Below are 27500 nucleotides of genomic sequence, written 5' to 3'. Positions count from 1 at the left end.
TTGTCTATGTCTCTGTTGAAACACTGCTATAATGTTGTCTATGTCTCTGTTGAAACACTGCTATAATGTTGTCTATGTCTCTGTTGAAACACTGCTATAATGTTGTCTATGTCTCTGTTGAAACACTGCTATAATGTTGTCTCTGTTGAAACACTGCTATAATGTTGTCTCTGTGTCTGTTGAAACACTGCTATAATGTTGTCTCTGTTGAAACACTGCTATAATGTTGTCTCTGTTGAAACACTGCTATAATGTTGTCTCTGTTGAAACACTGCTATAATGTTGTCTCTATTGAAACACTGCTATAATGTTGTCTATGTTGAAACACTGCTATAATGTTGTCTCTGTTGAAACACTGCTATAATGTTGTCTCTGTTGAAACACTGCTATAATGTTGTCTCTGTTGAAACACTGCTATAATGTTGTCTCTGTTGAAACACTGCTATAATGTTGTCTGTCTCTGTTGAAACACTGCTATAATGTTGTCTCTATTGAAACACTGCTATAATGTTGTCTATGTTGAAACACTGCTATAATGTTGTCTATGTCTCTGTTGAAACACTGCTATAATGTTGTCTATGTTGAAACACTGCTATAATGTTGTCTCTGTTGAAACACTGCTATAATGTTGTCTCTGTGTCTGTTGAAACACTGCTATAATGTTGTCTCTGTTGAAACACTGCTATAATGTTGTCTCTGTGTCTGTTGAAACACTGCTATAATGTTGTCTCTGTTGAAACACTGCTATAATGTTGTCTATGTCTCTGTTGAAACACTGCTATATTGTTGTCTATGTCTCTGTTGAAACACTGCTATAATGTTGTCTCTGTTGAAACACTGACATAATGTTGTCTCTGTTGAAACACTGCTATAATGTTGTCTCTGTTGAAACACTGACATAATGTTGTCTCTGTTGAAACACTGACATAATGTTGTCTCTGTTGAAACACTGACATAATGTTGTCTCTGTTGAAACACTGACATAATGTTGTCTCTGTTGAAACACTGACATAATGTTGTCTCTGTTGAAACACTGACATAATGTTGTCTCTGTTGAAACACTGACATAATGTTGTCTCTGTTGAAACACTGACATAATGTTGTCTCTGTTGAAACACTGCTATAATGTTGTCTCTGTTGAAACACTGCTATAATGTTGTCTCTGTTGAAACACTGCTATAATGTTGTCTCTGTTGAAACACTGCTATAATGTTGTCTCTGTTGAAACACTGACATAATGTTGTCTCTGTTGAAACACTGACATAATGTTGTCTCTGTTGAAACACTGACATAATGTTGTCTATGTCTCTGTTGAAACACTGCTATAATGTTGTCTCTGTGTCTGTTGAAACACTGCTATAATGTTGTCTCTGTGTCTGTTGAAACACTGCTATAATGTTGTCTCTGTTGAAACACTGCTATAATGTTGTCTCTGTTGAAACACTGCTATAATGTTGTCTCTGTTGAAACACTGACATAATGTTGTCTCTGTTGAAACACTGACATAATGTTGTCTCTGTTGAAACACTGACATAATGCTGTCTCTGTTGAAACACTGCTATAATGTTGTCTATGTTGAAACACTGCTATAATGTTGTCTATGTCTCTGTTGAAACACTGCTATAATGTTGTCTATGTCTCTGTTGAAACACTGCTATAATGTTGTCTCTGTTGAAACACTGCTATAATGTTGTCTCTGTGTCTGTTGAAACACTGCTATAATGTTGTCTCTGTGTCTGTTGAAACACTGCTATAATGTTGTCTCTGTCTCTGTTGAAACACTGCTATAATGTTGTCTCTGTTGAAACACTGCTATAATGTTGTCTCTGTTGAAACACTGCTATAATGTTGTCTATGTTGAAACACTGCTATAATGTTGTCTCTGTTGAAACACTGCTATAATGTTGTCTATGTCTCTGTTGAAACACTGCTATAATGTTGTCTATGTCTCTGTTGAAACACTGCTATAATGTTGTCTATGTCTCTGTTGAAACACTGCTATAATGTTGTCTCTGTTGAAACACTGACATAATGTTGTCTCTGTTGAAACACTGCTATAATGTTGTCTCTGTTGAAACACTGCTATAATGTTGTCTCTGTTGAAACACTGCTATAATGTTGTCTCTGTTGAAACACTGCTATAATGTTGTCTTTGTGTCTGTTGAAACACTGCTATAATGTTGTCTCTGTCTGTTGAAACACTGCTATAATGTTGTCTATGTCTCTGTTGAAACACTGCTATAATGTTGTCTATGTCTCTTTTGAAACACTGCTATAATGTTATCTCTGTTGAAACACTGCTATAATGTTGTCTATGTTGAAACACTGCTATAATGTTGTCTCTGTTGAAACACTGCTATAATGTTGTCTATGTCTCTGTTGAAACACTGCTATAATGTTGTCTATGTCTCTGTTGAAACACTGCTATAATGTTGTCTATGTCTCTGTTGAAACACTGCTATAATGTTGTCTATGTCTCTGTTGAAACACTGCTATAATGTTGTCTCTGTTGAAACACTGCTATAATGTTGTCTCTGTTGAAACACTGCTATAATGTTGTCTATGTCTCTGTTGAAACACTGCTATAATGTTGTCTCTGTTGAAACACTGCTATAATGTTGTCTCTGTTGAAACACTGCTATAATGTTGTCTATGTCTCTGTTGAAACACTGCTATAATGTTGTCTCTGTTGAAACACTGCTATAATGTTGTCTCTGTTGAAACACTGCTATAATGTTGTCTCTGTGTCTGTTGAAACACTGCTATAATGTTGTGCCTGTTGAAACACTGCTATAATGTTGTCTATGTTGAAACACTGCTATAATGTTGTCTATGTTGAAACACTGCTATAATGTTGTCTATGTCTCTGTTGAAACACTGCTATAATGTTGTCTGTGTCTGTTGAAACACTGCTATAATGTTGTCTATGTCTCTGTTGAAACACTGCTATAATGTTGTCTCTGTGTCTGTTGAAACACTGCTATAATGTTGTGCCTGTTGAAACACTGACATAATGTTGTCTCTGTTGAAACACTGACATAATGTTGTCTCTGTTGAAACACTGCTATAATGTTGTCTCTGTTGAAACACTGACATAATGTTGTCTCTGTTGAAACACTGCTATAATGTTGTCTCTGTTGAAACACTGCTATAATGTTGTCTCTGTGTCTGTTGAAACACTGCTATAATGTTGTCTATGTTGAAACACTGCTATAATGTTGTCTCTGTTGAAACACTGCTATAATGTTGTCTCTGTTGAAACACTGCTATAATGTTGTCTCTGTGTCTGTTGAAACACTGCTATAATGTTGTCTATGTTGAAACACTGCTATAATGTTGTCTCTGTTGAAACACTGCTATAATGTTGTCTCTGTTGAAACACTGCTATAATGTTGTCTCTGTTGAAACACTGACATAATGTTGTCTCTGTGTCTGTTGAAACACTGCTATAATGTTGTCTCTGTTGAAACACTGACATAATGTTGTCTCTGTTGAAACACTGCTATAATGTTGTCTCTGTTGAAACACTGCTATAATGTTGTCTCTGTGTCTGTTGAAACACTGCTATAATGTTGTCTCTGTTGAAACACTGACATAATGTTGTCTCTGTTGAAACACTGACATAATGTTGTCTCTGTTGAAACACTGCTATAATGTTGTCTCTGTTGAAACACTGCTATAATGTTGTGTCTGTTGAAACACTGCTATAATGTTGTCTGTCTCTGTTGAAACACTGACATAATGTTGTCTCTGTGTCTGTTGAAACACTGCTATAATGTTGTGTCTGTTGAAACACTGCTATAATGTTGTGTCTGTTGAAACACTGCTATAATGTTGTGTCTGTTGAAACACTGCTATAATGTTGTCTCTGTTGAAACACTGCTATAATGTTGTCTCTGTTGAAACACTGCTATAATGTTGTGTCTGTTGAAACACTGCTATAATGTTGTGTCTGTTGAAACACTGCTATAATGTTGTCTCTGTTGAAACACTGCTATAATGTTGTCTCTGTTGAAACACTGCTATAATGTTGTCTCTGTGTCTGTTGAAACACTGCTATAATGTTGTCTATGTCTCTGTTGAAACACTGCTATAATGTTGTCTCTGTTGAAACACTGCTATAATGTTGTCTCTGTGTCTGTTGAAACACTGCTATAATGTTGTGTCTGTTGAAACACTGACAATGTTGTCTCTGTTGAAACACTGACATAATGTTGTCTATGTCTCTGTTGAAACACTGCTATAATATTGTCTCTGTTGAAACACTGCTATAATGTTGTCTCTGTGTCTGTTGAAACACTGACATAATGTTGTCTATGTCTCTGTTGAAACACTGACATAATGTTGTCTCTGATGAAACACTGACATAATGTTGTCTATGTTGAAACACTGACATAATGTTGTCTCTGATGAAACACTGACATAATGTTGTCTCTGTCTCTCACTCTACACTGAGTGAAATGGGTGGATTATGGGTAATTATGTCCGCTCAACGCATAGAGCCTCTTCTGTCAAGTGGAGCCATTTCCCGCTGCCTAACTCTGAGAGGGACTTTAGTCTTTAGTAAACACACACTCGCACACAGACATACACACATTCAACGGGGACACACACCAACACTTCAAAACAGACATCTGCAATGTTTTCTTCCATGTTAAATGCTTCTGCAGAAATTGTACTTCACAGAAAACCGTGCTGAGCTCAACATGGACCACCCCCTCCATCTCCATATCACAGATCTGTGCTGTGATGCTTTCATGTTGTTAATAACCTTCCTCATCTTCCTCCCTCCTTCCTGCTCCCTCCATCTTCTGCCACTATTTATAATTATGTAAAGTGGCTCTAACTCCCCCTTCCTTAATTACCATCTGAGATGAGCTGTTCAGAGCTGTTGATGTCTCTCTTCAGAATTACACACAGCTGTGTATGCATAGCAGCAGTGTAGTGTATGTGGGGGAGTGTGTGTGTGTGACACACACACACACACACACACACACACACACACACACACTCATATTCACACTCACACTCACACGCACACACACACACACACACACACACACACACACACACACACACACACACACACACACACACACACACACACACACACACACACACACACACACACACACACACACACACACACACTCATACTCACACTCACACTCACACTCACACGCACACACACGCACACACACACAGAGAGAGAGATACATACACCACAGACACATTTAGTTCCATGCAGGCGCTGATCACCTAGCCTGTTACCAGGGCGTAAACCAGTTATTAGTCTCCAAAGTGCTTGAGTAGCTATAATCACCTCATTGCTGAAGAGCTCTGGGATCGTCCTCCCTCCTGTTCTCCATGTGTTGTGTTGCTGTAGAGCTCTGGGATCGTCCTCCCTCCTGTTCTCCATGTGTTGTGTTGCTGTAGAGCTCTGGGATCGTCCTCCCTCCTGTTCTCCATGTGTTGTGTTGCTGTAGAGCTCTGGGATCGTCCTCCCTGCTGTTCTCCATGTGTTGTGTTGCTGTAGAGCTCTGGGATCGTCCTCCCTGCTGTTCTCCATGTGTTGTGTTGCTGTAGAGCTCTGGGATCGTCCTCCCTGCTGTTCTCCATGTGTTGTGTTGCTGTAGAGCTCTGGGATCGTCCTCCCTGCTGTTCTCCATGTGTTGTGTTGCTGTAGAGCTCTGGGATCGTCCTCCCTGCTGTTCTCCATGTGTTGTGTTGCTGTAGAGCTCTGGGATCGTCCTCCCTGCTGTTCTCCATGTGTTGTGTTGCTGTAGAGCTCTGGGATCGTCCTCCCTGCTGTTCTCCATGTGTTGTGTTGCTGTAGAGCTCTGGGATCGTCCTCCCTGCTGTTCTCCATGTGTTGTGTTGCTGAAGAGCTCTGGGATCGTCCTCCCTCCTGTTCTCTCATGTGTTGTGTTACTGAAGAGCTCTGGGAATATGTGTATGAGCATAGTAGGAGTCACAGCTTTGGATAAGCTATTGTCACAAGACCAAACTCTTAAATTACTTGCTTGGTTCCTGGTTCAGAATAAATTTTAAAAAATGATTTATTCTTTCCTTATTCAGGGAAAGCTCATTGAGACCAGGGTCTCATTCCCAAGGGTGACCTGATCACAGAACAACCAAATACAATGTTAACCAACACAGCAATCAATACAAAACACAACATTTAATAAAAAACAGTTACAGTCCTCAGCTGCTAGGTCCTCAATCTGTGTTGAATAAACTGCCCAAGCGGCAAATTATCAAATGACAAAATATTAACAGGTCAATTTGTATTTTGTGTATTATATTGATAGAGTAATAAAGTTCAAAGATCTCTAAGGTATTAATCATATGAATCATTTAAAAAATCAACTGATATTTGACATTCATGGAAAAAAATACAGACAATGACTTCTATTGTTAGTCACCCATTATGCTAATCTGAGTCTTTATATTCAGATGATGGTATGAAGCATGGAAGATTGTTCAGATGGATGGAATCACAATACAGTTGACTTAGATGATACGATTGACTGTCTGCAGTGGCGGTGGGTGGGTAAAAGCAGCCTATGTGTTGTGATAATTGTTTGTTCTATAACCTGTTAGTTCTTATTTAAAGGCCAAGACGATAAGAAGACACCGTGGCGGAAAAAGCACTCTTTATTTCATCACAAAACCGGAGAGCAACATCTGTCCAGTGAAGTCCACAAAGCATATTGCATGTACAGTAACAGACAGTTACATGACCTACAGCCTGGTCAAGCTAGTTAATGTTTCAGACATTTTTGGACCACTAAACAACTATTGATTTTGAACCATGTAGAATTATCACAAGTTGGAAAGAAAACAGGAGCTGCCTCCACTATTCCAGCACCATTTACACTTCTCTATTTCAACGTTTTCTAATCACTTATGCTTAGTTTAATACAGTGACAACTAAAAGATGCCAAAAAACGATTTAGTCCAATTAACGTAAGCTAAATATGATGTGGCTGTCCATGGTTCTGATTTCTGTGTGTGGTGTCTTGCATTTTTTATATAACATTTATTTCACTAGGAAAGTCAGTTTAAGAACAAATTATTAGCAAATAGCAATATGCAAAATGCATAGGTGATTAAGATATGCAAATATAGCAACAAGATAACAATAGGAATGTCAGAAGTAGGATGCAGTAACATGTGGTGCTGGAGCATCTGTCTAAACAAAGCACAGGTACAATTAAGGTGGACTTTCACGCAAGAATATTCTCCCTAAGCCCTATTCAGACTTGAGATAAGTTCATTTAACATGGCCTTAAGTCCATGTCTTATTGAGTCGATGTTAAAACGACTTATCTCAAGTCTGAATCGGGCCCAATTTGCTCATTTTAACAAGGGTGGTTCAGCACAACAGTTTAGTCCTAAAGACTGGCTGAGTGCACTAAGCAGGAGACCCGTGTTCACATTTCCCTTCTCACAGGAATACCAGTGATGAAGTCCCACTTTACAAATGTTACCTCACATTACCTTTGCTATCTTAGTGTTTTGATGCTGCCTTTTAAATGCACTGAAACACCTAGAAGGGTTTTCACAACAATATCATAAAACACAATTATTCATATTGAAGAACCACTCTGGGTATTTCAGACACCCCCCAAACACCCTCAAAACACTCTCCAAACATCCTCCAAACACCATCCAAACACTCCAAAATCTCTCCAAACACCGTCCAAACACTCTCCAAACACCCTCCTAACACCTTCCAAACACCCTCCGAACACCCTCCGGACACTCTCCGGACACACTCCGAACACACTCCGAACACCCTCCGGACACACTCCGAACACCCTCCGAACACCCTCCGAACACCCTCCGGACACACTCCGAACACACTCCGAACACCCTCCAAACACTCTCCGAACACTCTCCGAACACCCTCCGAACACACTCCGAACACCCTCCGAACACCCTCCGAACACTCTCCAAACACCCTCCTAACACCTTCCAAACACTCTCCGAACACCCTCCGAACACTCTCCAAACACCCTCCTAACACCTTCCAAACACTCTCCAAACACCCTCCGAACACTCTCCGGACACACTCCGAACACACTCCGAACACCCTCCGGACACACTCCGAACACCCTCCGAACACCCTCCGAACACCCTCCGGACACACTCCGAACACACTCCGAACACCCTCCGAACACTCTCCGAACACTCTCCGAACACCCTCCGAACACCCTCCGAACACTCTCCGAACACCCTCCGAACACACTCCGAACACCCTCCGAACACCCTCCGAACACCCTCCGAACACTCTCCGAACACCCTCCGAACACACTCCGAACACACTCCGAACACCCTCCGAACACCCTCCGAACACCCTCCAAACACTCTCCAAACACCCTCCAAACACCAGAGCTCAGCTAAGGTGCACTATATTTCATGGTTTTACAATGAGGGGGTTTTGAGTAGTCTTTCTATTTTAACAGTGTACTTCTTATATGATTAATGTGGAATAAATGCCTTGCGTTTCATCGTTTCCATGCATTGTTTTTTAACTGCAACACCATCCAAACACTCCAAAATCTCTCCAAACACCGTCCAAACACTCTCCAAACACCCTCCTAACACCTTCCAAACACCCTCCGAACACCCTCCGAACACTCTCCGGACACACTCCGAACACACTCCGAACACACTCCGAACACCCTCCAAACACTCTCCGAACACTCTCCGAACACCCTCCGAACACACTCCGAACACCCTCCGAACACCCTCCGAACACTCTCCAAACACCCTCCTAACACCTTCCAAACACTCTCCGAACACCCTCCGAACACTCTCCAAACACCCTCCTAACACCTTCCAAACACTCTCCAAACACCCTCCGAACACTCTCCGGACACACTCCGAACACACTCCGAACACCCTCCGGACACACTCCGAACACCCTCCGAACACCCTCCGAACACCCTCCGGACACACTCCGAACACACTCCGAACACCCTCCGAACACTCTCCGAACACTCTCCGAACACCCTCCGAACACCCTCCGAACACTCTCCGAACACCCTCCGAACACACTCCGAACACCCTCCGAACACCCTCCGAACACCCTCCGAACACTCTCCGAACACCCTCCGAACACACTCCGAACACACTCCGAACACCCTCCGAACACCCTCCGAACACCCTCCAAACACTCTCCAAACACCCTCCAAACACCAGAGCTCAGCTAAGGTGCACTATATTTCATGGTTTTACAATGAGGGGGTTTTGAGTAGTCTTTCTATTTTAACAGTGTACTTCTTATATGATTAATGTGGAATAAATGCCTTGCGTTTCATCGTTTCCATGCATTGTTTTTTAACTGCAAGACTTGTAGTGTAGCCTAAGATTTTGTGAACTGCAGCAATTTCATAGTACTGACTGAATCTTATATTATCCTCACAAACACCTTCAGTTTTGTATTGAACACTTGAACTTGTCTGCAATGCATTTTTCTTCAAGAAAAACCACACACTTGATAAATGATTGTTATTTTGTGTCCTTCCATGTCTATTCAAGTTGTTCTCTGTGGTCAGCCAGCCAGACACGCTCTCACTCACACACTACGTCTCTCACCTGGTTTTCCTGCCTGTGATCTTGGACCTGGGCCCGGCGTGGCTGGGCTGAAATCAAAAGCTTGGCCCTGCCTGACAGGAGGGGTAGTGTTAGTGCGTCCCAAATGGCATTCTATTCTCCATATAATCTACAACTTTTGACCAAAACTCTATGGGCCCTGGTCGAATGGAGTGCACTATAAAGAGAATCGGGGTCCATTTGCATGTCAGCCTACAGTATGTGAGTGTTTATGTGTCAGCGTTGGGAAATGGAGAGAAAGAAGTAGAGAGCCTTGACCTGGTCTGGTCTTCCCTGATTAGCCTCTGGGCTACAGAGCGCGGTACAATAATTTACTCGGTTTTCTGATCTATTTTTTACTCAATACTTTTTCCTTAACTTCTTAAAGTGTTGTTGGTTAAAGGGCTTGTAAGTAAGGTCTACAGCTGTTGTATTTGGCGTATGTGACAAATAGAATTTGATTTGATAGTTTACTGGACACCAGCTAGCTACTGTATCTAGCTGTTGTTGCTGTTAGTTACCTAAGAGTTGTCAAATCACCTATGGTTCAAAGCATCTGGTTTCGTAACATATTTGTGGCATAGAGACTTTTGGATTGCCGTAAATTGTAGATATAATGTCGAGCTCTGTCGTTCAAATAAGATGTAACTGCAATGAGAAAAGCTCAAATTAAATCAATGTCAATATCAAATCACAGAAACATTATGAAACGTAACATGAGTGACGTTTACTCTGCACATTTATTTGCATGTACAGAGAGCCTTTCTTATTTCAATCGAAATAAAACGGAGCTGCATTTCTGAGCCCAGAGGACAATTTTTATATTCTAAAGCTGAGGTGTCAAAGCAGGTATTTCACAGCTGGTTGCCCTTTTTAATACATCTCTTCCAGAACAGAACACCTTCCAGCATTATAGCCCTGCTGCCTGCCACTCACCACCACGATGACAGGTGTGAACTGCAGAAAAGGGTAGTGTTGCGAGTAAATGTGTCCCCTGGTGCTCTAATCTCTCTGTTTAACTTGAATAGGTCGGGATGCACTGTAGCTGTGTCAGTCAGGAGAGAGAGTTCTGTGTGTCTGTTTGTGTGTGTGTGTGTGTGTGTGTGTGTGTGTGTGTGTGTGTGTGTGTGTGTGTGTGTGTGTGTGTGTGTGTGTGTGTGTGTGTGTGTGTGTGTGTGTGTGTGTGTGTGTGTGTGTGTGTTTTGTGTGTGCGTGCAAGTGTATTTGTTAAAGAACATGTGAAGGAACCCACCGCGTTGAGAGGAAAATGCAGAGGAAAGAAGAGGTTGATGTTTTAATGTTCTGCATGTTGATCATTGTGTTTGGAGCCTGGGTCACATGATGGAGTCTGGGCGTTCAGGAACAGTGTTGTCACATGATGGAGTCTGGGCGTTCAGGAACAGTGTTGTCACGTGATGGAGTCTGGGCGTTCAGGAACAGTGTTGTCACGTGATGGAGTCTGGGCTTTCAGGAACAGTGTTGTCACGTGATGGAGTCTGGGCGTTCAGGAACAGTGTTGTCACGTGATGGAGTCTGGGCTTTCTGGAACAGTGTTGTCACGTGATGGAGTCTGGGCGTTCAGGAACAGTGTTGTCACGTGATGGAGTCTGGGCTTTCTGGAACAGTGTTGTCACATGATGGAGTCTGGGCGTTCAGGAACAGTGTTGTCACGTGATGGAGTCTGGGCGTTCAGGGACAGTGTTGTCACATGATGGAGTCTGGGCGTTCAGGAACAGTGTTGTCACGTGATGGAGTCTGGGCTTTCTGGAACAGTGTTGTCACGTGATGGAGTCTGGGCTTTCTGGAACAGTGTTGTCACGTGATGGAGTCTGGGCGTTCAGGAACAGTGTTGTCACGTGATGGAGTCTGGGCGTTCAGGAACAGTGTTGTCACATGATGGAGTCTGGGTGTTCAGGAACAGTGTTGTCACGTGATGGAGTCTGGGCTTTCAGGAACAGTGTTGTCACGTGATAGATGTAGTACATGGGTCTAAGTGTGTATGTGGTATGTGTGTTTTCATCAATAAGACACAAGGGATGTGTACTGTAGGCCTGTGAGTTTATGTGTAACAGATGTTGTACTTTGTACCTCTCTTGCATAGTGTTTTTAAATAATGGAATGGCCAGCCTCCCTGGTCTTTCTATTTGAATATGTGCATGAAATACACTACCTCACTGAGGGACCTTACAGATGTCGTATGTATGAGGGACAGAGGAAGGGTTAGTTATTTAAAAAAACATGTCAAACCCTATTATTTCACACAGAGTGCGTCCATGTAACGTATTATGGGATATGTTAAGCTACATTTTACTCCTTGACTAATTTATGCTTGTCTAAATATATTATCTGAATACAACAACTATTTTAGGTTATGCATTTTTATTTATCTTAAAAAATATGTCATTTTTCTTCCATTTTGACATGTATTTTGAGGTGATTGTTTGCCATTAACTTTCATTGAAACACATTTGTGCTAATTTGAGTCTGTTACATGGCGTGTGCTATATTATAAACCAAATGTTTTGCGACCTGGATCCTGATTGGCTGTAAGCCGGAACATGAGACAAATTACTTTACTGTTTAGTGTTCTAATTACATTGGTAAAGTACTTATAATAGCAATAAGGCACTTTAGGGGTTTGTGGTATACGGTCAATATACCACAGCTAAGAACGGCCCTTAGGCGTGGTATATTGGACTCACTATACCACACCCCTTCGGGCCTTATTGCTTAAATATACTATCTGCGCTACTTCCTCATCTCTGACCCCCCCCCCCTTCCCTTTAATACAGAGGCGTCTATCCTGAGCTATGATGGCAGTATGTACATGAAGGTGGTGATGCCTGCCGTGATGCACACAGAGGCAGAGGACGTCTCCCTACGCTTTATGTCCCAGCGTGCATTTGGGCTCCTCATGGCCGCTACCTCCCGGGACTCTGCCGACACGCTCCGCCTGGAGCTGGACAGCGGCCGTGTCAAACTCACGGTCAACCTAGGTATCGTATGAAACTGTTAACCCTCCCCGTCCCGGTGTCTTCAGGGGAGGTCTGTTCGAGTTGACACATGGTAGTTTTTGTTAGTCATTGTTTTCATGAATTATTTTTGTTTGGGTCAAACTACAGCTGTTTTCTTGTACAGTAGTTGCATGGATTGTATTTGCTCCGCATCATATATTTAGATGTTCTTGCTTTGCTGCTATGTCATCACTGTAGAATATTTTACAATTCATCTAACAATTAAATCACCGTATCCATGATTATCACAGTCATTTTCATTAAGATATTGAGAAATAGTCAGTCATGTTCACAAGTAGAAAGGAACATTTCTCAGATATTAGGCTGGAGATGTTCAGTTACTTACATGCTATCAAACATTGTTTTATTATACATTACATAGGCCTGTTTCACCCCTCAATTACAGGACTTCTTAAAATAACAAGGTCCTCTTATTATGATGGCCATTTTTCTCTCCTTCCCATCCAAAGGTTCTGATATAAAGTACCAGTCAAAAGGTTGGACACACCTACTCATTCCAGGGTTTTTCTTTATTTTTTACTTTTTTCTACATTGTAGAATAATAGTGAAGACATAACAACTGTGAAATAACACATATGGAGTCATATAGAAACAAAAAGTGTTAAACAAATCAAAACATATTTTATATTTGAGATTCTTCAAAGTAGCCACCCGTTGCCTTGATGACAGCTTTGCACACTCTTGGCATTCTCTCAACCAGCTTCACCTTGAATGCTTTTCCTACAGTCTTGAAGGAGTTCCCACATGTGCTGAGCACTTGTTGGCTGCTTTTCCTTCACTCTGCAGTCCGACTCCATCTCAAATGGGTTGAGGTCGGGTGATTGTGGAGGCCAGGTCATCTGATGTAGCACTCCATCACTCTCCATCTTGGTAAAATAGCCCTTACACAGCCTGAAGGTGTGTTTTGGTCACTCTCCTGTTGAAAAACATAGTCATACTAAATGCAAACCAAATGTGATGGCATATCGCTGTTTAATGCTGTAGTAGCAATGCAGATTAAAGTGTGCCTTGAATGATAAATAAATCACAGACAGCGTCCAGCAAAGCACCCCCACGCCATCACACCTCCTTTTTTGGTTACTACATGATTCCATATGTGTTATTTCATAGTTTTTATGTCTTCACTATTATTCTACAATGTAGAAAGTAGTAAAAATAAAGAAAAACCTTTGATTGAGTAGGTGTGTCCAAACGTTCTACTGGTACTGTATAACTACATCTCAATAATACATTATTATCCTACATTCTTACTGTCTGGGTTTTTTGTTGTCGTAACCGTGTTTTGTTGATTATTTCCTGTATTTTTTATTTTGGTTCGGTCCATGGTTCCACCCATTAGCACCCCTACAGTAGTGTAGGTGGTGTTTCCCATGTCGCCTTGTTCAAAGATGATCACCCCTTCAACGGCCCTTAGCCTGCGGCCCGCCTAGCATACAGCTCGAGCCCACAGCACACAGCAAGCCTGCAGATGGTGGCATATAGGATAGTATAGCAGCACCCGTTTCTTTATCTATACACACGTGGACACAAACATTAAGCTAGCTTTGTCTAGCTTGCCTTCCTCTATATCCACCCTCATGCAAAACACAAACAAACTGTACCTGTCAACCGGTGGAGGCTGCTGAGGGGAGGACGGCTAATAATAATGCACTGAATGGACTGGTATTCAACTCCATTACATTCTATTCTAGCCATGATGATGAGCTGTCCTCCCCTCAGCAGCCTCCACTGCTGTCAACACATACATATGTAGGATCTTAACACATAAGGGGGGATACTATTAAGATATGGAATTGTTTTAAGAAGGTCAAATCAAGGATCATTTTGCTAAATTATTTCAATTTTTAAGATCCCTTGAAGGTTCTACTAAGCTATAGTGAATTGCTTTAATTTGATCACACTTTTGTTGCTCAAATTAAGATCCTCCATCTGTATGCTTATAAAGATGGGGGATCAATGGAAATTGACCTGTGTATTTCACTCAGTTTTACATTATGTTATGGACACATTATAACTGTCACTTTCCTAATGTTGCCAACTATTATTCTCAGAGTCTGACTAGTATATAGGACTTCAATACACAATATCTAATGGGATTTGGCTGGTTTCTCTCATACAAACGTATCCTATACCTTTGCTGTCTTTGTGTTAGTGCTGAGGTCTGAGGTAGCCTGGAACCCTCTGAGGTCCTGCTAGGCCACTGTACGGCGCTGGTGCTGACTGGATCGACGCTGTTTGCTCCCACTTTTCTGTTGCGGTTGACTGTACATGACGAGCTGGGTCACATGGATCCTAACCCAGATCACCTGACCAATCACAACACTACTTATTCCCTATTGGTTGAGATATAGGCCTATCTTGTATACCGTTTGCAACCTAAAGTGTAGGATGTATCATACTCCAATATGATATACATTTGATATAAATAACTGATGGCTACAGGTGCAGAATAACAAAGTATGGTTACAAAATTCTGGGTTAGTAAATCGATGTGGCCAATGAACTGCAAGTGGCCATTTTAAAAAATAGGCTTCAAATCCTAAACTATAAAAACACATGTTGAAATTTGAAAACAACATTATATTTTGAAAATATATTTCATGCATCTGTTCAGACCTAAAAAAAGATAGAGATCCAAAATGGCAGTTTGATGTTGACCATCATCACAACTTATCCTAACTACCTGAAATGGCCGCCGATGTCATGTGACCGTCCCCGGAAGGTGGAGTTTCTGTTCTTGGATGTCAGCAGCTTTTACCTTGAAGGATGCGATTTCATCTGTCACTTATTTCCCCCCTATCTAGACTGTGTCAGGATAAACTGTAACACCAGTAAGTCTATACTCCACTTGATGGAGAATTCTTATTTAAATGAATATGATATCATTATTTTTGACATGATTTGTATAGATAGGATAATGCACAGAAGTGGGATAAGGAAATTGCATTGATAATAGATCAGCTAAGATCAAAGACCTTATGATTAAAGTGTGATGTTTCTATACATAATTAGCTATATGTTAACTCAACTCAATTAGCCAACTTTTCTTGATCTTTTTAAGGTTAGTTAAAAAAAAATACATATTTGAAAATGTTACAGAAATTCACGTACATTTTCTTTAAAATTAATGTTTGTTACATTGTAGTGTGGCTTATAAAGATTTAGTGATACTGCTCTTACTCATAAAGAGGTCTTTGAGTTTGTTTTGGTCATGACAACATGACAGCAGTGTATTAATGTGTGTATTAATGAGAAGGACTCGGTTTACGCCCTGAATAATGTTTGCAAAGAATGTTTTCTATTTAAGATTGTTCTTTGTGCTTTTGTGTGTGTGCGTATGTGTGTGAATGTATGTATTTGTGTATGTATGTGTGTATGTATGTGTGTGCGTATGTGCGTGTGTATGTGTGTGTATGTATGTATGTCTACCTGAGGTTGACAGTGTGTCTCAGCTGCAGTTCTATTCGACGGTGGATCTCAGTTTGAGTGACAGATCAGACACACTCGTTCACTCTAATTATACTGATCAATGTCTCTGATTACACACCACAACTAATGAGGCTGCAGGTACACACATAAACATAAACGTTGAACTCCCTGTGGTTGCACACCATGGGCTTGACACGCCCTCATGTGGGTGGTTGAGGAATTTGTTTTTGAAGAAACGTTCTCCATACTGTAGGCACATATGTACGGTCTCATACTCCTTGAAAAAAGATCTGAGCCCTTTTATGAGTAACAGCAGTTATTATCTTACTGTATTTATAGTGTCAGAGTAACACCAGTTAATATCTTACTGTATTTATAGTGTCAGAGTAACACCAGTTATTATCTTACTGTATTTAGAGTCTTAGAGTAACATCTATTATTACTTTACTGTATTTAGAATCTTAGCGTAATATCTATTATCATTTTACTGTATTTACAATCTTAAGAGATGGTAGATGATCAAGTACAAACATATATCTTTGCAATGTATTATAATCTCTTCAGGTCTTTTCTCCTTTATTTTTGTTGTAAGCCAAACCAACTCTTTGATTTCAGAGTGGGCAAAGTAAACAGAACATGCACAGAAAGCAACCCAACCTGGTGTCCCGCATGCGAGATCCCTAGCTACAATCAGTGTCCCCAAAACACTTTCTCATTTTCTGGCCTACAGAAATTGGTTACTGGTAGACAAACCCCAGCTCACCCAGAGAAAACGAAGGTTTGGTTTGTGTTGCTGACTAACCCTAACCCTGAACTAACTAACGGTCATTCTCAGGCAAGGGACCAGAGACTCTATATGCGGGACAAAAGCTCAATGATAATGACTGGCACTCTGTCAGAGTGGTCCGACGCGGTAAAAACTTCAAACTGACAGTCGATGAAGACATGTCTGAAGGTACTGGTTCTGATGTGATGAGAATGTATTTGCTCTTTTTTTTACTAATAAAGAGGTGAAATCCTTTGAAATTCCTATCCTACCTTTCTCCCTCCTCTTTACCTCTTTGACCCTTCTCCCCCCCTACATGTTTCTCTCTCTTTCTCTCTCTCTCTCCCTCTCTCTTTCTCTCTCTCTCTGATTCTCTGATTCTCCCTCTCATTCTCTCTCTCCCTCTTTCTCTTTCTCTCTCTCTCTGATTCTCTGATTCTCCCTCTCTCTTTCTCTCTCTCTCCCTCTTTCTCTTTCCCTCTTTCTCTTTTTCTCTCTCTCTCTCTCTGATTCTCTCATTCTCCCTCTCTCATTCTCTCTCTCCCTCTCTCATTCTCTCTCTCCCTCTCTCATTCTCCCTCTCTCATTCTCTCATTCTCTCTCTCCCTCTCTCATTCTCCCTCTCATTCTCATTCTATCGCTCTCACTCTCTCTCCTCTCTCTCTCTCTCCCATTCACTCTCGCTCTGTCTCTGTCCCCTTCTCTCTCTCTCCAGGCCAGATGGCAGGCGACCACACCCGTCTGGAGTTCCATAATGTGGAGACAGGCATTCTGACAGAGAAGCGTTTCGTCTCGTCCTCCCCCTCCTCTTTCATTGGACACCTGCAGGTAGGACCAGCATGTACTGGCAGAAGCACGTGTTCAATCATAAACATCATTTGGCATCTGCCAGGCACTGACCTGCACGGGAAGGAGGGGATCATGGTCAGACCTGATTACAGCCTCTGATTGGCTATTATTCCCTAACCATAGAGGCTAATCAAAGTGGTGCAATACTAATGTTCTTCAGTTGATAAAAGCAGTTATCATCATATTAGTTTCTTCACTAGGTTATCGTGATACCAAACGCCATTGTCATACTCAAAAACTAACTCGGACCTCTGACCTCTAACCCCTAGGGCCTGAAGTTCAACGGTATGTTCTACATTGACATGTGTAAGAATGGAGATATTGACTTCTGTGAGCTCAACGCCCGCTTTGGCATGCGCTCCATCATTGCTGACCCGGTGACCTTCAAGTCCAAGGGCAGCTATTTGGGGCTTGCCACCCTGCAGGCCTACACCACCATGCACCTGTTCTTCCAGTTCAAGACTACATCGCCGGACGGATTCATACTGTTCAACAGTGGAGACGGGAACGACTTCATTGCTGTGGAGCTGGTCAAAGGGTGAGTCACTTAGGATACCATTATTGAGCTGTACTTAGTCATGTAATTAAAGGCCCAGTGTCGTCACAGTACTTTCCCCTTTTGATTTGTATCGTATTGTACAATAGCTGATGAAACTGTTTGTGAAGAAAATGTGATCAGTGTTATTTCCTGATAGTTGCTAGATGAAAATACAATCTATACAGGACCTTCAATCTGCAGGGGTGTACTCATTCTGACAAATATGCTGCAAAACGTTTCTTAAACGGAAGCAAACAAAACAGGGAGGCACCTACCTGAATTGGTCTGTTTTGCTCCGTTAACTTCCATTTGGTTCTTAAGTGGTAAACGGTTTCTGGAATGAATAAAACCCAGGTTATGCATAGACAGAGTTTTGACATGCCTGGTGACATCACCAGGCTGTATAAATAGACCAATAACAAAGAGAGTTCCAAACCTTTCTGCCATTTGAGATATCCCTCCAATTAAGTGCCTCCAATTAGCTCCCTCACTCAGACCACTCCCAGACAAATGAGAATAATATTTTTTTTGTGCTACAAAAACTGTAGTTGTTGCTTTTTGACAATTTGTATAGATAACTATTATAGTAAGGTACTTAATTGTTACCAAAAAATGATTTGATAATGAGATGAAAACGGCTGCATTGGGCTTGCAAGAGTCAGCTTATGGAGTTCACCTGGCCTTGTTGGTTCAGTGTCTTTAGTTGGTGTGATAAAACTCAAATAGTCCAAGTAAAACATGAATAGTTAAGAAAATATTCACTACCAAGTTGTGAGAAATGCCAAAAGACTAGGCAAGATATTCTGAGGCAAAGGTTATCCTTCAGAATAACTTGATTATGGGTAAATTATGTGGACACCTGCCGGTCGTTTTAGCCCCATTTTAAGAAGTATATTGATTGGCAGTAAGAGGAGAAGGAGAGCTCTCACTTCCATAGTGTTCCTACAATCATATTTAATGACTGTGCCAATCCCACACTCCTCCACTTCAATGTAGTGGGCACTACAGCTGAGTAATATCCCCTACACTCACCCACTTCAACTGAGTCCACTTCTACTCTCTGGTCTAGTAGGTACACTAACGGACACACACGTCTGAAATGTGTCTCTAAGTAAAGTGACAGATAAGTGTGCACTTAGGGGGAAGTGCACTTAAAAGTACTATAGTGTGTATCCTTGTTTCCTTGTCTCCTAGTTTAGAAGTAGTGTATTTATTCAGAGTAACTTGCAGGTTACAACAAGTACAGTCATGAAGAGAGATAGATACATGTGTACTGTTGAATGCTACCCCAGCTGTATTAAAACCTTGGTCCCCATCCTAGGTTAGTCCACTGTGTACTGTTAAATGCTCCCACAGCTGTATTAAAACCTTGGTCCCCATCCTAGGTTTGTCCACTGTGTACTGTTAAATGCTCCCACAGCTGTATTAAATCCTTGGTCCCCATCTTAGGTTTGTCCACTATGTGTTTGATCTGGGTAACGGGCCCAGTCTACTGAAGGGAAACAATGAGAGAGCTCTGAATGACAACCAGTGGCACAACGTAGTCATCACTAGGGACGCCACCAACACACACACACTGAAGGTGGATGCCAAGTCTGTCACACAGAACATCAACGGGGCCAAGAACCTAGACCTGAAAGGTAGGAGGACCAAGCAGCGAACACAGAAATCCAGTTCTGTGATACTTTTTCATTTCATTGCTTTAGTTTATTTAGTAAATATTTTATTCACTTTTTTTTTTAAACTGCATTGTTGGTTAAGGGCTTGTACAGTGGGGCAAACAAGTATTTAGTCAGCCACCAATTGTGCAAGTTCTCGCACTTAAAAAGATGAGAGGCCTGTAATTTTCATCATAGGTACACTTCAACTATGACAGACAAAATGAGAGAAAAAAATCCAGAAAATCACATTGTAGGATTTTTAATGAATTTATTTGCAAATTATGGTGGAAAATAGGTATTGTGACTAGATATGCATATTTATATCCACAAATCTCAGTTTACATTGACGCCATGTTCAGAAATGCCTCCAAAATATCCGGAGGAATTATAGAAATCTACGCCAGAAAACAGAAATACTCATCATAAACTTTGACTAAAGATAGATGTTCTACATATAATTAAAGATACACAGGTTCTTAATGCAACCGCTGTCTCCGATTTTTTTTAAATGTTACGAAAAAAGCCTACCATGCAATAATCTGAGACGGCGCTCAGACGTAAAAGTATTTCTCCGCCATGTTGGAGTCAACAGAAATACGAAATTACATCACAAATATTCCCTTAACTTTGATGATCTTTCATCAGAATGCACTTTCAGCTCACGTGCCCAAAAGCTGACGCTGGTCCAGGACAACTCGCACGAAAACTTCTAAAATATATACAGTGCCTTGCGAAAGTATTCGGCCCCCTTGAACTTTGCGACCTTTTGCCACATTTCAGGCTTCAAACATAAAGATATAAAACTGTATTTTTTTGTGAAGAATCATGAAGTGGAACGACATTTATTGGATATTTCAAACTTTTTTAACAAATCAAAAACTGAAAAATTGGGCGTGCAAAATTATTCAGCCCCTTTACTTTCAGTGCAGCAAACTCTCTCCAGAAGTTCAGTGAGGATCTCTGAATGATCCAATGTTGACCTAAATGACTAATGATGATAAATACAATCCACCTGTGTGTAATCAAGTCTCCGTATAAATGCACCTGCACTGTGATAGTCTCAGAGGTCCGTTAAAAGCGCAGAGAGCATCATGAAGAACAAGGAACACACCAGGCAGGTCCGAGATACTGTTGTGAAGAAGTTTAAAGCCGGATTTGGATACAAAAAGATTTCCCAAGCTTTAAACATCCCAAGGAGCACTGTGCAAGCGATAATATTGAAATGGAAGGAGTATCAGACCACTGCAAATCTACCAAGACCTGGCCGTCCCTCTAAACTTTCAGCTCATACAAGGAGAAGACTGATCAGAGATGCAGCCAAGAGGCCCATGAACACTCTGGATGAACTGCAGAGATCTACAGCTGAGGTGGGAAACTCTGTCCATAGGACAACAATCAGTCGTATATTGCACAAATCTGGCCTTTATGGAAGAGTTGCAAGAAGAAAGCCATTTCTTTAAGAAATCCTTAAAAAGTGTCATTTAAAGTTTGCCCTAAGCCACCTGGGAGACACACCAAACATGTGGAAGAAGGTGCTCTGGTCAGATGAAACCAAAATTGAACTTTTTGGCAACAATGCAAAACATTATGTTTGGCGTAAAAGCAACACAGCTGAACACACCATCCCCACTGTCAAACATGGTGGTGGCAGCATCATGGTTTGGGCCTGCTTTTCTTCAGCAGGGACAGGGAAGATGGTTAAAATTGATGGGAAGATGGATGGAGCCAAATACAGGACCATTCTGGAAGAAAACCTGATGGAGTCTGCAAAAGACCTGAGACTGGGACGGAGATTTGTCTTCCAACAAGACAATGATCCAAAACATAAAGCAAAATCTACAATGGAATGGTTCAAAAATAAACATATCCAGGTGTTAGAATGGCCAAGTCAAAGTCCAGACCTGAATCCAATCGAGAATCTGTGGAAAGAACTGAAAACTGCTGTTCACAAATGCTCTCCATCCAACCTCACTGAGCTCGAGCTGTTTTGCAAGGAGGAATGGGAAAAAATGTCAGTCTCTCGATGTGCAAAACTGATAGAGACATACCCCAAGCGACTTACAGCTGTAATCGCAGCAAAAGGTGGCGCTACAAAGTATTAACTTAAGGGGGCTGAATAATTTTGCACGCCCAATTTTTCAGTTTTGGATTTGTTAAAAAAGTTTGAAATATCCAATAAATGTCGTTCCACTTCATGATTGTGTCCCACTTGTTGTTGATTCTTCACAAAAAAATACAGTTTTATATCTTTATGTTTGATGCCTGAAATGTGGCAAAAGGTCGCAAAGTTCAAGGGGGGCGAATACTTTCGCAAGGCACTGTATTCCAGGTCGAATAAACTGGTCAAACTACATAGAGAATCAATCTTCAGGATGTTATTTTCATATATATATCCAATAACGTTCCAACCGGATCATACGTTTTCATCTGCAGCCACATGGAACGACGGTGGCACCCACAGAGAAATGCATTCTGCCAAGACCGTGACCAATACCCCTCCCATTCGGTCAAAGTTCACACCAGATGCTCCATTCCACGTTCGACTGAATGAAGATATCTAGTGGAATGCGTAGGAAGTGCTACCAGATCCATATCTTGTTTGGAAAGGAAGGGAAGATGACTTGAAATTTGACCCACATTCAGAATTTAACTTCTTGTTTGGAAGATTGCCTGCCCTATGAGTTCTGTTATACTCACAGACATAATTCAAACAGCTTTAGAAACGTCAGAGTGTTTTCTATCCAATGGTAATAATACTATGCATATATTAGAAATCTAGGACAGAGTAGGATGCAGTTCACTATGGGCACGCAATTCATCCAAAGTGAAAATACTGCCCCCTATCATCAACAAGTTTTAACACCCCGGCAGTCCTACAATCTAAGCTAGATGCCCTCAATCACACACAAATCATCAAGGAACCCACCAGGTATAACCCTAAATCTGTAAACATGGGCACCCTCATAGGCATTATCCTGACCAACTTGCCCTCCAAATACACCTCCGCTGTTTTCAATCAGGATCTCAGCGATCACTGCCTCATTGCCTGTATCCGCTATAGGTCCGCTGTCAGACGACCACCCCTCATCACTGTCAAACGCTCCCTAATACACTTCTGAGAGCAGGCCTTTCTAATCGACCTGCCCCGTTAAAAAAATGCAGAATTAAGAACAGATATTGCCCTTGGTTCACTCCAGACCTGACTGCCCTTGACCAGCACAAAAACAACTTGTGGCGTTCTGCATTAGCATTGAATAGTCCCCACGATATGCAACTGTTCAGGGAAGTCAGGAACCAATACACGCAGTCAGTCAAAAGCAAAGGCTAGCTTTGTCAAGCAGAAATTCGCATCCTGTAGGTCTAACTCCAAAAAGTTTTGGGACACTGTAAAGTCCATGGAGAACAAGAACACCTCCTCCCAGCTGCCCACTGCACTGAGGCTAGGTAACCATTGATAAATCCATGATAATCGAAAATTTCAACAAGCATTTCTCAACGGCTGGCCATGCCTTCCTCCTGGCTACTCCAACCCTGGCCAACAGCTCCGCCTCCCCCGCAGCGACTCGCTGTGGGGGAGGCATCAACTGTCTGAGCAGCTAACCGATCGCTGCAGCTGTACATTGACTTGTTTATTGTGTTATTGGCTTGTTTATTGTTTGTGTAACTCTGTGTAACTCTGTGTTGTTGTCTGTGTCACACTGCTTTGCTTTATCTTGGCCAGGTCACATTTGCAAATGAGAACTTGTTCTCAACTGGCCTACCTGGTTAAATAAAGGTGTTCTCAACTAGCCTACCTGGTTAAATAAAGGTGTTCTCAACTGGCCTACCTGGTTAAATAAAGGTGTTCTCAACTGGCCTACCTGGTTAAATAAAGGTGTTCTCAACTAGCCTACCTGGTTAAATAAAGGTGTTCTCAACTGGCCTACCTGGTTAAATAAAGGTGTTCTCAACTGGCCTACCTGGTTAAATAAAGGTGAAATAAAAAATAAATAAAACTAGCACACTACCATTTTATCCTGCCATCACATAAATGTTGTTGACACACTCTCTGACTACGTCCTTCATTTGATCTTCCCCCCTCCCTCCCCCCTCCCTCCAGGGGATCTGTTTGTGGCTGGTCTGGGGCCCAACATGTATCAGAACCTTCCTAAGCTGGTGGTCTCTAGAGAGGGTTTCCAGGGCTGTCTGGCATCTGTCGATCTCAACGGCCGTCTACCTGACCTCATCAATGATGCCCTGTTCCGCTCAGGACAGATCGAACGCGGCTGTGAAGGTACGACCCCTGACCTATGACCTCTTTGACTTAGGCGCACATATATTATGCATCCAGTTCCAACTTGACCCCATGACTAGATCTTTGTCTTCTACTCATGGCTATGGTTTGTTCCTTGCCCACTCATACCTTCAGCCTAGTTAATTTATGGCCACTCAGGGTCACAACCTGAAGTAATTTAAATAGTATACTGGGATCAAAGACTAGTGCATTATGTACTAGTCTAGTCAGTACACTGCCTTCCTCCACTAGGTGTTGCCAAACCATTACACTTCATTCCTCCACTAGGTGTTGCCAAACCATTACACTTCATTCCACCAGTAGGTGTTGCCAAACCATTACACTTCATTCCACCAGTAGGTGTTGCCAAACCATTACACTTCATTCCACCAGTAGGTGTTGCCAAACCATTACACTTCATTCCACCAGTAGGTGTTGCCAAACCATTACACTTCATTCCTCCACTAGGTGTTGCCAGACCATTACACTTCATTCCACCAGTAGGTGTTGCCAAACCATTACACTTCATTCCTCCACTAGGTGTTGCCAGACCATTACACTTCATTCCACCAGTAGGTGTTGCCAAACCATTACACTTCATTCCACCACTAGGTGGTGCCAAACCATTACACTTCATTCCACCACTAGGTGTTGCCAAACCATTACACTTCATTCCACCACTAGGTGTTGCCAAACCATTACACTTCATTCCACCACTAGGTGTTGCCAAACCATTACACTTCATTCCACCACTAGGTGTTGCCAAACCATTACACTTCATTCCACCAGTAGGTGTTGCCAAACCATTACACTTCATTCCACCACTAGGTGTTGCCAAACCATTACACTTCATTCCACCAGTAGGTGGTGCAAAGTATTATTCTGCATTCCACCACTAGGTGGTGGCAAACTATCAGTATATGAACATAGAGACAGCGTTCTCTCACATCACATTCCTACAACACACACCCCTGTCTATCCATCTGATCCCTTTTACTGTAATCTAACACATGAACACTAATTAACCACTAAACATAACCTGAAATACTTCCATTTACCAACACTATAATTGCCTGTACATATGTAGGATATTAATTTGACCTGTATTGTCGCAACAAAATAATCCTGCAGCAACTGGATTTGAATGTTTAGTCCATAATGTTGCTTGATTGGTGGTTAGGCGGTTAGCTGGTCAAAATGAGGCTACATGAAAAGTGGAATACTGTTAATTAATATAACCGTGTATAACCTTGTGTCCTGCATGCGGCACATGAAAATTCTCACCAACAAAAGAGTGATCAAATTAAGATCCTGCAGCTGTAACTCTACAATATCTGAACGGCTCTGAGCACTAACCTTGTGCTGCCTCACTAACACTAACTTTTTCCGCTTCTTCCTGTTCTGTTTGTTGTGTTACGGCGCTAACAAAGTTGATTTCACCAAAGCCGACCTGCAAGGTAGAAGGTTTCACTCTGACCGCTTCTCTGAGACGCGGCTGAACTGACAGAATGCTGTGTGCAATGCATCTTGGGTGTAGCTATGCCGACCATGTCCCACTGCTGGAGAGGAAGGCTCACTCTCTGAAAGTGTCAGGAGAAACAGAAGGAACAGAAAGAAGAGATAAAAGAGAGCCTTAAGAGGAAGCATGAATGAGAAAAGCTGTAGCTGGAGCGAAATAGATTGAGAGAGAAAGAGAGAAAATGTTATAAGATTGAGTGATAGTGAGAGGCAGAGAGGCTGAGAGGCCGAGAGGTAGAGACAGAGAGATTGTCAGGGAAAGAGATAAATCGAGGAGAAGGTGAAAAACAATCAATTCAACCCATCCACAGAGAAGCCCATCCATAAAACATGAGATCCATTTTCAGGCGCAGGGCTTCGTGTAGTACTGTTACTACGTTGTCTTACCAGTCGTGGGTGATGTCTACCTGTCTCTGTATAGCAAATTCCTTTATTTCATTAGGAAAAGTTGAGATGTACTGAAAAGTATAGCAAATCCTGCAACTGCGCTTCAACAGCTTCAGAGTGCTGCTAGTTAACCATCTCTCAGCCTCTATCTCTCGCTCTCTCTCTCTCTCTCAGCCTCCCTTTATCTCTTTCTCTCAACCCTGTCACACTCCTTCCTTCTTTTCTCTGGTGAGAAGAGAAGGTGCTGTTTCAGAGAGCGAGTCCTCTCCAATAAAGACAGGGTCGTGGTGACTGAATACCACCACTCTTCATTACACAGTAAAGGCACTTTCAGCCAGCAACTATAGTTCTCCTTTTTCTGTCCCACCTCCAAGTTATTCTCTTGTCTCACATATCATCTTGCACGAGACTATTGCACTTAAACAACTGTTTATTTGCAGTTGTTTATGTTTCTTGTTTTTTTGTATTTTTGTATTTTTTTTGTTTTTGTTTAAATCTTTTCTCTTTGGAGGTTTTTGAAAAGGTTTGGTATGTTATTCGTTTAATCCAGACGGATTGACTATGCACATATAATGCAGAGTTCTTCTCTACATTCCCTCTTAGAAAAGTATTCAGAAGTGTGAGATATGTGCGGTGGTGGTTGGTGGAGAATGGAATACACACATCCAGTTTGACTTTGAATGCCCTGTGCAAGTGACACATCATACTTCCCTGTTTGTGTCCTTGGACTTTTGAATGGGCTTGACGATTACACATTATCATCGAATGCATAAAAACGCGGTTCAAGAAGGCAAATATGAAACTATATTAGTGCTTGTGGATGAATTTGCCAGATGCCTTTCATTACGTTTTTTGCGTTTTTGACCATAGAATACCATTCGAAAACCAAATAACATTCCAAAACGAAAAGGTCCCGTGCATATTGTATACCCCTTCAAACTGTCTCAATGGAGTGCATACTCAGGAATATGCACTACTGTACTGCACACTCTAAAGTCTTCATTTGTTCTTGTTTACTCTTCTTGTTCTGAACTATATGTGTTGCAATTCTATAGTGTTGTAAATCTATAGGTTTGTAAGTCTATAGGGTTGCAATTATATAGTGTTGCAAATATGTAGTGTTGTAAATCTATAGGTTGGTAAGTCTATAGGGTTGTAAAATCGATAGTGGTGTAAATCTATAGTGTTGTAATTCTACAGAATTGTAAATCTGCAGCATTGTAAATCTATAGTATTGTAAATCTATAGTGTTGTAAATCTATAGTGTTGTAAATATATAGTATTGTAAGTCTGTAGTATTGTAAATCAATAGTGTTGTAAATCTATAGTATTGTAAATCTATAGTGTTGTAAATATATAGTGTTGTAAATATATAGTATTGTAAATCTGTAGTATTGTAAGTCTATAGTATTGTACATCTATAGTATTGTAAAACTATAGT

General features: G+C 41.4%; 1 protein-coding gene across 5 annotated transcripts in view; it reads left to right on the top strand.

Moving 5' to 3' along the window:
• Window positions 1-27500, top strand: part of nrxn3b (neurexin 3b) — a 610311-nt gene that overhangs the window by 198854 nt on the left and 383957 nt on the right. For all 5 annotated transcript variants that reach the window (XM_036976206.1, XM_036976207.1, XM_036976208.1 and 2 more), the window contains 7 exons: window positions 12396-12599; window positions 15443-15469; window positions 16903-17022; window positions 17549-17661; window positions 17952-18220; window positions 19670-19860; window positions 23981-24154. In XM_036976206.1, coding sequence (XP_036832101.1) covers window positions 12396-12599; window positions 15443-15469; window positions 16903-17022; window positions 17549-17661; window positions 17952-18220; window positions 19670-19860; window positions 23981-24154 — 1098 coding nt within the window. The remainder of the gene's footprint in view (window positions 1-12395; window positions 12600-15442; window positions 15470-16902; window positions 17023-17548; window positions 17662-17951; window positions 18221-19669; window positions 19861-23980; window positions 24155-27500) is intronic.

This window comes from Oncorhynchus mykiss, chromosome 4 (assembly GCF_013265735.2).
Source record: "Oncorhynchus mykiss isolate Arlee chromosome 4, USDA_OmykA_1.1, whole genome shotgun sequence".
Taxonomy (NCBI): Eukaryota; Metazoa; Chordata; class Actinopteri; order Salmoniformes; family Salmonidae; genus Oncorhynchus; species Oncorhynchus mykiss.
The sequence above is the reverse complement of the archived record's forward strand: the minus strand, read 5'-3'. Positions and strand labels throughout refer to the sequence as shown.